Source organism: Silene latifolia, chromosome 7, assembly GCF_048544455.1.
Source record: "Silene latifolia isolate original U9 population chromosome 7, ASM4854445v1, whole genome shotgun sequence".
Lineage (NCBI taxonomy): Eukaryota > Viridiplantae > Streptophyta > Magnoliopsida > Caryophyllales > Caryophyllaceae > Silene > Silene latifolia.
In genome coordinates this window covers 10,778,659-10,791,957 of record NC_133532.1, presented here as the reverse complement: position 1 = coordinate 10,791,957, position 13,299 = coordinate 10,778,659, and the positions used below count along the sequence as shown (strand labels likewise).

At 36.7% G+C, this 13,299-nt stretch overlaps 1 protein-coding gene across 1 annotated transcript; it reads left to right on the top strand.

Moving 5' to 3' along the window:
- The first annotated feature begins 5,718 nt into the window (after positions 1–5,718).
- On the top strand, positions 5,719–13,018 carry LOC141591709 (linoleate 13S-lipoxygenase 3-1, chloroplastic-like). Its single transcript, XM_074412128.1, has 8 exons — positions 5,719–6,317; positions 7,832–8,112; positions 9,625–9,862; positions 10,313–10,636; positions 10,722–10,915; positions 10,998–11,299; positions 11,614–11,877; positions 11,971–13,018. The coding sequence occupies exons 1-8, from the start codon at positions 5,936–5,938 to the stop codon at positions 12,725–12,727; spliced, it is 2,742 nt and encodes a 913-aa protein (XP_074268229.1). The 5' UTR covers positions 5,719–5,935; the 3' UTR covers positions 12,728–13,018.
- Positions 13,019–13,299: the final 281 nt, after the last annotated feature.

Below are 13,299 nucleotides of genomic sequence, written 5' to 3'. Positions count from 1 at the left end.
ACTTGCTTCTAAGGCCTCTAGTGCTTGCATGGGATCCTTGAAGTAAGGGATGCTCAAGTGGTCCTCTACAAAACAATCTATGAAATCCATTCTCGCAAAATATCAAACAACTTGGAAACGATTAGAACAAACCTTGAGGAGTTTTACTTCCCCAAGGTGAAAAAGACACAACTAATAACAATAAAAGAAATCTTAAATCAATTAAACACCGTCCCCGGCAACGGCGCCATTTTTGATCGATGCCATTTGGTGTTCACAATTAAGCATATGTGGTCGTTGGTCAATGGTCGATACAAAACACAATTTATAGCTTAACAAGCAACTCTACAATTAGTAAAGAGGCAAGTAAAGGTCGGATCCCAAGGGACGGGTATTGAAATGAGAATTCTATTGTAACTAGTAGTGTCTAGGGGTGTCACAAATTGGGTTGATGTAGAAGGTTACTAAACTAAAATAGCAATGAAAATAAACTAGCAAGATGAATAATATAAGGGGTGTAAACAATTGATTAAAGGCACTAGGGTGTCATGGGTTCATAGGGGAATCATGGGATATGATCATACAAACATGTTCTCAAATTATAAGCAAGCAATTATTGTTGTGATGGATTGAGTTGGGTTATATCTTACAATCCTAGGAAAGTTTGGGTCCCGGAGCCGAATCGATTAGATTGTACAACACCTACAAGTCGACTTAATCTTTCCTACTCAACACATGCATGGTCTAACAAGACTCGAGTTGGGTTATGTCTTACAAGTCAAGTTGAAAGGATAGAAGATGATAGTAAATGCAAGGATTCATAGGCTTAGCATTTCATCAAACATAACATGTGCATGTATTAAGATCAAAACAAGCAAGCAAATAAGATATGAAAGCATATTGATTTAAGCATGAATCATTCCCCATGTTGGTTTCCCCTAATCACCCATTAAACCCTAGCTAAGAGACTACTCACTCATTATCATGTTGATCATGCAAGAAAGGTTGTCAATCATACTAACATAATGAAACATGATGAATAAATGAAAGTAATTAGCGATAATTAAAAAGGGATTAAGAGATTATACCTACTAATGATTCCAATAATAAAGCAAGAATAATAGAAGTACTTGAATCCTAGATTGAGAGGTTGTCAATCTCCCAAAATAACCCAAATAATCTTCAATTACCCAAAATAAAGTAAGAACAAGAGAGAAATTAAGAAACTAGATCTTGAATTAGAACTTGATTAATATTTGATTACAATATTAAAGAGAGATTTGATTGATATTAACTACACTAATTATTGATAAAAGGAACATGCTCCTCTAATTAGACTAATGGGGTATTTATAGTGAAAATTAGGGAGGATGCATTAGGTTAACTAAGAGCTTAAATGACGATTAAGTCCCTACTTAGGGAGACTCCGGTCTTTTTCGAGGGAAGGGAGTCTTTTCATGGCTTGAAGAATGAAATCCGTGCTGGGCTGAAATCCGTGCGGATTAGAGTCGGGACGGCCGGATTTGGGCTGGGCAATCCGAGCGGATTCAGGAGAGGGACGCTCGGATTGTGCTGGGGGAATCCGAGCGGATTCCAAGGAGGGACGCTCGGATTGTGCTGGACGGACGGATTGTCTGCAATCCGTTCGGATTGTTGGTCAGCGTCAATTCTTCTTCTTTTTCTTCCCTTTTCTTCATAAATTCCTTGGGGATTTCCCCGGAGACTCAAGGATCTTTTCTCGACATTGCTCTTCTACTATGATATGTACAAAGGCCTTCTAGTCTTGTCTCTTCTTGATGCTTGGTCATTGAATACAATCAATTTAGCCTCGTTTTGCCATGAGAATGCAAGATTCTTACTCCTTTCCTACCAAGGGATCAAAATCTCAAAGAATATGCAAAACAAAGAACTAAAGATAAGAAATGACCCAAATAGGCACTAAAAAGCATGGAAACAATGGTAATTCGGGGGCTAAATATGCGCCAATTATGGTCACATCAATCCCTTAGCCCAGCTACTGGATTGCTACTGGACTTCATACTAAAAGAAGACATGCCATTGGGTATGGCGTGTTTGACCCCATAGACACGCCAATACGTATGGCGTGTTTGAACCTTAACACAGGGTCGAAAATACCGAGCCTACGTGGACACCATTTCGACAATTATTTTCAAAACCGACCCAAAACGACAGTTATTTTATTTTTGAGCATTTCCCTAAATTCGAGTTCAATATACCCGTCTTTAGTTTAAGACGGGTCAAATAGTTACAATAAAACAAAACGGTAACATATTTAACCCGTTTTAATTTTAAAACAGATATATACATCTGGCTTTTTAATCCGGGTTTTAGTGTGTAGAGGAGAAGCAGTAAGTGGATTATACATCCGATGTAGTACATCAGATGTTATAGTTTTTGAGCATTAATATAAAGTTTTTGAGTTTTAATCTAAAATTTTTGAGTTTTATTTTAAAGTTTTTGAGTTTATTTATTTAAACTTTATTCTCAAAAAGTTACATTATAACTCAAAAAAATTACATATAAGCTCAAAAAGATTTGATTTTTGACATCATAAAACTAAAATGTAATTTATAAACTCTATAATACTCGAAAAAAATACACAAAAACTCAAAAAGTTATTAAATATGATGTAGTACATCCGATGTACAATCCTTTTTCTCAGGAGAAGACAACTAACTTACACAATTTATAAAGTCCAGGTTCTATCTTTTCTCATTTTGAAACGGATATATCTGTCTTAGAGTTGACTTATTGATCCGGGTTTTAGTGTGTAGTTTGTAGACGACAGGACAACTGTTTATAAAGTCGTAATACGTAAGAGCATCCGCAAAGGTGGAAATCGAGCTCCCCATATATACACTATCTTTCCTCATATGGGGCTCCTCATTGTTGCACCAAGCTCCCCAACATTTAAGGCTCCATTGTTTTTGAGGGCTGATTTATATCGACGACGTTTTTAAAAAAAAAAGACGATAACTGCCCTTCCACTCATCCAACACTTCCGCATTTTTTTATTTTTTTTGCGCACCGTTAAATCTAATCGATAATCGATTTACGTCACGTATTAACTTAGTAATAGCAAACATTGCGATTTTTCTACGTAAATCTGAAATTTGTACCCCAAGGTTGAACCATGGACCAAACTTTAAGATCTAACGTTCAGCCATGGACCAAAGTTGGAAACCAACGTTTGCCATGGTCCAAACGTGGGAAAGCAACGTTGGCCGTGGTCAAAACGTTGGAATCCCACGTTTGACCACAATTTTTTTTTTTTTTTTTTTTTTTTTATAAAAAAAAAAAAATCACCATGGTCAAACGTGGGATTCCAACGTTTGACCATGGCCAAACAACCAATTCCCATGTTTCATCCATGGTGTCCCCTTCCCCATTTTTTTCGACTCAAATTCGACACCAACAACAACATTATTCGACATATAATTGACCTATTTTACGCAAACAACTATGCAATTAAAACTAATTAGCAAAAGATTGACAACAAAAACAAAAATACAATTACAATAATACAAACAACAATCTATCTTTCAAAACTAATTCAATAAAGTTTAATAAAATCTAAAATAATCAAAACATTCAATTAACTAGCCAAATCGAAGCATATAATCAATTAAAACTAACAAATAAAGTCATATAATCTATTAACAACAACAATAAACGATTTAATTTCAATTACAAAGCTAATTTAAAAAAAAAAACTAATTTAAACGGCAGTGGCGGCGTGTGGTGGCGGCGTGGTATACTGGAGGCGTGTGGTGGCGGCGTGGTGGTAGGAGGTGGTGATGGTGTTTGATGTTGAAAATATTTGGGGATTTTTGGACTTAGAGAGAAAAGAAGAGAGTTAGTGAGATGTGAAGGGCAAAATTGTCTTTTGGAATGAAAATGTCGTCGATGTTTACTAAAACGTCGTCGATATTTACGAATTGGGTTCTTTTTAGGGGAGGTCCCCAAATTTTTGTGTGTGAATTGGGGAACCCCATTGTTGCATAGATGTAGTTATGAAATGAAGAGGGTAAATGGAAAAGTTAGTGGAAAATGAGGTGAACGAATAAGAAAAGGAAAGAGAAATATATGGGGAGCCTCACCTTTGCGGATGCTCCACATTCATTGTACCCTCATTTCAAACAACCAAAAAACGAAAAATAAAATAAAAATCATTCTATTTTTTTTTTTTTTTTTGACAACGACAGGGGAATAACTTACAATGTTCTATCAGCAACAACGTACGCTACTCGACAAGGTAGCACCAGAAACACGACGGCTAAATCTAGCACTACAAAGTCATACCTAAGACATACATTAAAAGTAATTAAAACAAGAACTAGATAAGCTAGCTCCGCGATGATAGGACGGATAAGGACGGAGCAATGGCCACGAACAACCGAACCAGCTTCAACAGCAGACTTGACTTCCAGAAGACATCGACGCAACCGAGCCGCAGAAAGTAACGACAACATGAGGTGTCTTCCATTTCTTGCGAAAAGAACGAAAAAAAATAAAAAGCGATGAGCAAGACGACGAAGTCTGCCATCGACGGAGACAAAACTCCAACAACTTAGAAATCGAACTCTTTGACCAAAAGGCCAATACTTCAGGAAAACTCTTCTGTCGAATCCAACCCACACATCACTACCAACAATCTCCATAAGGAAATTTATTGAGACTAAAATCATAGGGGGCTATAAACAGATAACATTACCCATATAAGAACTAAAAACACAACCCTATGATCCACCTCAGAGATTGGTCCATCTGTCTAATTGAAATATAGACGATGATTCACGTATGGTTTTACAGGAAACTATGATCATTCTATTGATCCATCTGTCTAATTATATTGCATCAGTGATTGATTTTATTGTTCCATTGATCACACTACATCTCTGTTCATACGAGTGAACCAAGATTGCAGCAGGTGTACTAGAGAAAAAGAACTCAGCTAGTTTTGCTATAAACGGATATATCCGTCTATCTAAAGACGGGTCAAATAACTTGAAAATGGTGACATTTTTTGCCCCGACCACCCCACTTGTTGCTTGTCTTATTAGGAATGTGGTATTGTATTTGACCCGTCTTTAGTTATAGACGGATATGTGCCATCTTAATCGTAATTATCTGTTTTTTTCATGAGATATATTTTAATTAAAGTTAAATAAATAATGGGGGCGAAAGAAATATATTGGTACATTCCGACCAGGATCACTACAAAACCGTCCAACTCTATTTTTGAACCTATGTAGAATAAATGAATGATTGCCTCCTATATTTCCACATACGCAATAATCTTAATATTAGCACTAACTAAGGGGTTGTCAATCTACACAAATTCTCATGACGGATACCATTTCCTTTCACAAATGACCCAAATAGAGGAGAGATGGAAGCACATGAGCGTGCCTCCACCTTGTCCCGCTATCCGTTTTGTGAGTGACATTACCCGTCACTTACTCCGACCCGTCTTCAGCAAGACTAACTTGTGAATATTAGTCATATGGGTAGGTAAAGACAGACTAGTTGTAATTCTCTAAACTTGTCTTGTTTATCTATATAAAAAATATTTAGCCTATTATAAGCTTATGACGGATATATCCGTGATAAAGGAGAATTACTGGTCAATTTATATCAGAAATTTACATATTCACATACATGAACACTAATTCAAGTATCACATCACTTATACCAAACTATGGTCCTTCACTAATCACGTTTTTTATATTGTTTTTTCTATGTTCGACTCCTAAATCTAAACGCGTTGACCAGCCCATTTTCCTCCATTGACCATCATAGTCCATTTTACTCTTCCTTTCTTCCCATATATATACCCTCCCTCAACTCCAAATATTACTTAGATCACACCTTAAAATCCCCCAAAAAATCACAAAATTACCAAAACAAATATAATAAAAATTCTTAATTAAGAATGTTAGGGGTTAAGGAAATAATGGGCACAACAATAATGCAAAAAACATCATTAATATCATCAAAAAAGATGATAAAAATATCCCATACTATTAATAGAAAGTGCCAATTTGGTAATAATAATACTAATCCAATGAAAGGGAGAAAATTAATGATTAAGAGTGCAATTAGTGAAGATTATTATTTGGTTAAGGAATCATCTGATCTGGGTTATTATGATGATCAATCAGGAAATGCAAAAGTCAAAGTTAGAGCAGTTGTAACTGTAAGAAACAAGATTAAGGAAGATTTGAAAGAAGCTCTTGTTAAACATTTGGATAATTTTACTGATAAAATTGGTAGAAATGTTGTTCTTCAGCTTGTTAGTACTGATATTCATCCAAGTATGTTTCTTAATCTCCTTCTTTTTCTATGTTTGCTTGATTCTTGCTATTATTATGTTATTCCGAAGATGTTTTAGTCTAGTAGTTAAAACTGAGTTTAATTTTGAACCTTTTGTGTTGTATACAATAATTGGACTTGGCGACTTTTCTAATTTTTCTCGCGTACCCGTGTCCACACTCGATACTCGAACATGGGTATGACACCTGGACACCTTATTTTAGACCAAAATATGCATATTTTTCAGAATAATAGCCGGGTCCGACACTTGAACATGCACCCGTGTCGGATACTCCTAAACGAGTCTGAGTAACCTAGGTACTTAGGGTGCGAAAAATCTTAGCATGTGAGAACTAGTAGTAATATACATAAGGGCGATATTGATGCTGACGTGGTTCAAACCAGGTCATGAGTATCGATCATTGTTCATGATTTTACCAATTAAGCGAGTTGAAATATGCTGGAAATATGATCATTGGAAAGCAGAAACAAACCAAGTTCAACTTTGTGAAGATTAAATACAAAGTTTGTATCTTTGTAAAAAAAAAAAAAAAAACAATACAAAGTTTGTAATATTTTTTGTTTAAGATGTGTAGTGAGGTGCAAATGCAACTAAATCTACTAAATTATAAATTTGTTGATTCAATGACATAGTGAGTAGTGACAATTGCCAATTCAATTATTAATTTCTTTTTGGGATTTAGTATTTGTCCCATAGTTAAGACAAACATGTATATTGAATCAATCAATTTTTTTATAATAACCTTTGTGAAAATAAATTAGGCATGGGTTCTCATACGTTGTCTATTAAAAAATCATGACTTTTAACTATAAAACGAACATTTTTGACCTACTAGCTCCCCTAGCTCCGCCACTGATTATTTAGCATGACATGTTTATAGTACGAAGTGTTTTTTAATCAAGTTTCAATTTCTAATATTGAAAAAGGAGTAACTGAGACGATTTTAATGTTAACGAAGGTTAATAAGAAACTACTAGGATTTTCATATATAGTATAGCCGACACACTCGACTAGTCATCGTGTGATGAGTTTGGTAAGGAACAATGACAATATAAGAAGTATGACATACAATAATATTGCTTTTCCTGGTCCAACTAAATAATGCCTTCATATTTTGGGTATGCAACTTGGTACTTACTTAATTCATTACACCAACTATGCCTTGATCCTATAACTCCCAAATTTCCTTTATGAATATATTATCGAATCAATTACTTTACCAGCTAAACTATAATCACAATTCCATTATTTGTTACAACCTACAAACGTTTTGGCCTAGTTTAGTCTCGTTCAGCTTAACTGTCGTAATTCCACGTCTATACGAGTTTTTATCTAAAAGTCTACTAATTGCACCTAAGACCAACTTTTCAGTCAAAATTGAAAATTATATTATAAACGGTAGACAAATGAAATAATTTTACGTACCATGATTTTATGGTCAAATGTCAATATATAATTTAAATATTAATAAAGTCAATATTTTTTTGCATGCAGGAGAAAGAAGACCAAAGAGAAGTGATGAAGCAGTATTGAAAGACTGGTCAAAAAAATCAAATATGAAAGCTGAAAGAGTTAATTATTCAGCTGAATTTGTTGTTGATTCTAATTTTGGCATTCCTGGTGCAATTTTAATTACTAATAAACATAAACAAGAATTTTTTTTAGAAAGTATTACACTTGAAGGTTTTGCATGTGGGACGCTCCATTTCCCGTGCAATTCGTGGGTACAATCATTCAATGACCTTAAAACTCGACGGATCTTTTTCCATAATAAGGTATCGTATCCTATCCTATCCTATATCTTATATCTTAATTTTCATGCGCGTAGAAGAAATATCGAGTTTTCTTGTTATTATGTTATTTTTGGTCCATTTCGAGATTAATTTAATGATTTTAAATTATATGGTTAGGTAGTTGGATGTCGCTTAAAAAATGACATTATACCTATCTAGTTAGAAAAATAATTGATGATGTCGATGTGCCGATGTGGTCATTCGTGGCGTATGTAGAAATGAATTAGCTCCTTAAGTAGAAGTCCCCGAAAAAAGGTCTCTTTAAAGATTTCATTGGAAAATTATGCTTTTTTTTTCCACTTTATCGATGTCAATTAATTAAATTAGCATGATTCGTTAATTGAAGAGTACTCTTTATTTATAAAATAATGTAAAATGGCATTGTCACATGCAATGGCGGATTTAGGGGTCTGGACAATGAAAAATTCAAAAGTTTTAATTGAAATTTTCGAAAAAAAATTCCACTTTATACCTTACTTCTTCGTCCAGCTGAAATTTTTCTCCCCCTAACTATAAATCCCGAGGTCTTATGTTCGAATCCTTGTGAATTACATTCAACTTACGAGCTTTGACGTCAAAACATGTGTACACGAGATCAATTTGGAATTGATAAAGAGAAAAAAAATTCCAACATTTGGAAATTAAATTTAAAGTCTTGAAGAGAATTCATGAAAGTACAATTGACTAAGTACTTGCCGTATTAATATTCTTCTCTTCATTGCATTTTGTTGATTATACTTAACCTTTTGACTCTTTGTATATCCGAAATTGCCTGGTAATTATTCTTACTTTGATTAGTGTCGCTTTCGATTGAGTTTTCGACTTTCAAGCCTTGAATATTCATCATATAGGCCGGTGAAAATATGAATTATTGCTTTAGAGATTTCACTTTATTTGATAGGACCCTCCTCTTCATATTGTATGTTGCTTTTGGTTGATTTTTTATGTGCATGTTTTTTTTTTTGGTGGTCACGTTTTGCAATTGAATCATTCTTTTGCTGCCTTGTTTCGTGCCCACTTACGCACCTTCCACTAACATTCTTCAAAGATGTTATCACGATAGACGAAGAAGAATTACGCCCACACGTTTGGTACTCGTACAGTCGTACCCTAAGAATCCCGTAAAATATGGTTTTCGATCTGTAAATTTATGTACCTTGGAAATTGACCTGTTTAAGTTTCAGTATAACCATTTTGAGAGTTACAGTTTAAAGTTAAAGCCATCTGTAATCATCGAATAGTTTCCGGATTTTGATATGTTAATATGTAGTCATAGTTTAAGGCCATAACATCAGCTGGTTGCAGTGGAATCCAGCATTCCACTTGCCCTGAGTCTCGAAGCTGAAATATTTCTTCGGACAATATCAAAAAAAAGAAAAAAAAAATACTGTAGGAAGTCTACAAATCCATGATAAAATAAATTCTTCTCTAAGTTTTGCGCGAGTATCCTTAATTCTTCCACAGAATCTTATACTATGTGTTTGATAAATGCAGCCCTATCTGCCACATCAGACGCCTGCAGGGCTTAGAGCGTTAAGGGAGAAGGAGTTGAAAGATTTAAGAGGCGATGGCACGGGAGAGAGGAAAATGTCTGACAGGATTTATGATTATGATGTCTATAATGACTTGGGGAACCCAGATAAGGGATCGGATACAACCCGACCCACTCTTGGAGGTAAAGCGATCCCATATCCAAGACGTTGTCGTACTGGCCGCCCTCCTAGTGAAACTGGTATGGAGTTTGTCTATTCATCCTTTTATCACATATCATGTTTTTTCCCGGTTTAAAGCGAGCCACAGTTCACAAGGCAGTTTTGATGTTGACGGGTTTCAAAATCAGGTCATAAGTACTAATAGGAATAAATATAATAGTTTTAGGCCTCAACCATTACCTTAAGGTTTTGGTTTAGATGGTTCATCTATCTTGGTATCAGAGCTAGTGTGACCGAATGTCACGGGTTCAAATCCTGGCAGCCTCCAATAACTCACGAAGGGAAATTCAGCACATGGTATGAGGGGGCCTGTGCACTAACCACTCTTCGAGCCCAATGGGCACTCGAGTGAGGGGGCGTAATAGGAATAAATATAATAGTTAGGCCTGAACCATTAACTTAAGGTTTTGGTTGATAGTATGATTCCAATTAGTATATGGAGTAACATGAGGTTTTCAACTTTTGCGTAGATTTGAGTATTGAGAGCCGTGTGGAGAAGCCATTACCGATCTATGTTCCAAGGGATGAACAATTTGAAGAGTCGAAGGCTGGGGCGTTCTCGTTTTGTAGGCTGAAGGCTGTCCTTCACAACTTGCTACCATCCTTGACCACCAACATTTCCTCTAAGCATGATTTCACCGGGTTTAAACATCTTGACACCCTATTCAATGAAGGGTTGCTGCTCAACCTAGGTTTGCATGACGATCTTCTTAAGAAATTGCCTGAGTTTGTTAGTAAAATACAGACAACAAGTCAAGGCTTGCTCAAATTTGATATCCCTGCTATCGTTGCCAGTAAGTCTCACAACCACCGCTTTTTGCAACTTGAATATATTATCCTCTGATCGAGTTTACAAAACACTGACCGGGTGAATTACAGAGGATAAATTGGCTTGGACGCGTGATGATGAATTTGCAAGGCAATTTCTAGCCGGTGTCAATCCGGTTAGCATCGAGAGAATGACATGCTTTCCACCTGTAAGCAAGCTCGATCCTGAAAATTATGGTCCTGTTGAATCCGCTCTAAAAGAAGAGCACATTAAAGGCTACCTTCACGGGATGTCAGTTCAAGAGGTATAAACCCGACATTATAACATTTTCCCGTCTTAGGACATTATTTTTACTCGGTTAATTGATTCGTGTTCCTTGTTTTCAGGCTCTGGATGCTAACAGGCTATTCATAGTGGACTATCATGACATATATCTTCCTTTCCTAGAAGGCATAAATTCTCTGGATGGCCGGAAATCTTATGCAACAAGGACTGTATTCTTCTTGACCTCTGTTGGCACTCTTAAGCCGATTGCCATTGAGCTCACCTTGCCGCATTCAGGACCCAATTCAAAATCTAGAAAGGTTGTGAGTCCTCCTGTTGACGCTACCTCTAACTGGATATGGCAGCTTGCCAAAGCTCACGTCTGTGCCAATGACGCTGGTGTACACCAACTCGTCCATCACTGGTGAGTAGCAAATAGTCCTCTAAAAAAAGCGTGATCGGTATTAGCAACAATTTCTTACTAACAACTATCCTGAATGGTACCAAAGTTGGCTGGTGTGATTGGTAAGGGCTCTCATCTCTTAACCAAGTGGTCAAGGGTTCGATTCCTGACTATTGCGAATGAAAAAAGCCAAACTTGGAGCCATTCATCTCTTAACCAAGGGGATACTCCTGGTCAACACCAAAAAAAAAAAAACTATCCTGAATGGTCACTATTATCATTTTTACAGTCGCATCCTTAGAATTGACGAGATGTTCTTGCTGAAAATATTTCAGGTTGAGAACGCATGCAGCATTGGAGCCATTCATCCTGTCAACCCACAGGCAATTGAGTTATATGCATCCTATTTATAAACTGTTGGACCCACACATGAGATATACATTGCATATCAATGCTCTTGCTCGGCAGGTCCTAATCAACGGTGATGGTGTAATCGAGGCATGTTTCACCCCTGGCCGTTATTTTATGGAGATTAGTGCAGCTGCGTACAAGGACTGGCGCTTTGATATGGAAGGCCTCCCCTCTGATCTTGTTCGAAGGTATGGAAATTCATATAATTAATCCGTTTTACTCGAGTAACCAGTAAACTGACCCGAGTGTCTAATAATATTGTTTGCCGTGTTGTAATTCAGAGGAATCGCGGTACCAGACAGCACCAAACCACATGGACTGAAGCTTTTACTCGAGGATTACCCATATGCAGCTGATGGACTTCTAATATGGGATGCTATTAATAACTGGGTACGAGACTATGTGAACCATTACTATTCCGACTCCAATCTAGTGTCGGAAGACCGAGAGCTCCAATCTTGGTACGATGAGGCTGTAAATGTGGGCCATGCTGACTTGAGCGACGCACCCTGGTGGCCAGAACTTAATACTCCCGAGGACCTCGTCAAGATTTTGACTACCCTCATCTGGTTAGCCTCAGCTCAACATGCTTCCTTAAATTTCGGGCAGTACCCATATGGCGGGTACGCCCCAAATCGGCCTGTTCTAATGCGTAGGTTGATCCCAGACGAGAACGACCCAGAGTACACTAGCTTCCTCGCAGACCCGCAGAGGTTCTACCTATCTGCTCTTCCTAGTGTGCTACAAACCAGCAAGTTCATCGCGGTTATTGACACCCTTTCGACTCACTCTCCCGATGAAGAATACTTAGGAGAGCGAGCGCAACCATCCACATGGACCGGAGACCCCGAGATCATGGGTAAGTTCTTCGAGTTCTCGTCCGAGATACGTCGTATCGAGAAGGAGATTGATAGGAGGAACATGGATACTAGCCTTAGGAACAGATGTGGTGCTGGGGTCATACCATATGAGCTCATGGCTCCTAGCTCTGAGCCTGGTGTTACATGTAGAGGTGTGCCTAATAGCATTACTATTTGAATGCTTTAATTGGGCTTTCTATTTGTTTGGGCTTATTAAGCCCATTATTATTCTACTATTTGGATATGTGTCTAATTGTTATCTAAAATGTATGTTAGAGGCTTAACTAGAGCCTTAGAGTTAGACGGAAAAGGCCTGTCTGAAATGAGAATTTGCCTAGAGCTAAGACGGATTAAGTAGATGAGGGCTTGAGTGTGTGTTATAGCTTGTAAATGTAGAGAACATTATTTTGTATAAGAAGGGTCAAAATTATTAAAACAATTTAGTAATATATATATATATACTTCGTAGCACTTAAATAACATTATTGGGTCTAGTTTGTATCCTAGTCCGTGTTCGTACATAATTGCTTTTACTTTAAAAATTTTAATCCATCATTATTTTAGTTATCGTTATAATATTAACATTATGTTTGTGAAATTATGTACCTGAAAATAAAAAAAAAAGGTGAAAATATAAATTAATACTCCCTCATATTCTCCATATTCTTCCCCTTTGTTGGGGGCACAAGAATTAAGGAGGGGAATAAAGTATGAATTGTGAGTTGGGTGGGGTTTGGTGATATGAGAGAG

Bases quoted from the DNA above. Each gene is read 5' to 3' on its own strand.
- LOC141591709 (XM_074412128.1), top strand. From the start codon at position 5,936: ATGTTAGGGGTTAAGGAAATAATGGGCACAACAATAATGCAAAAAACA. The intron at 10,916-10,997 runs GTATAAACCCGA...CCTTGTTTTCAG, and splicing joins ACGGGATGTCAGTTCAAGAG to GCTCTGGATGCTAACAGGCT. The intron at 11,300-11,613 runs GTGAGTAGCAAA...AAAATATTTCAG, and splicing joins CACCAACTCGTCCATCACTG to GTTGAGAACGCATGCAGCAT.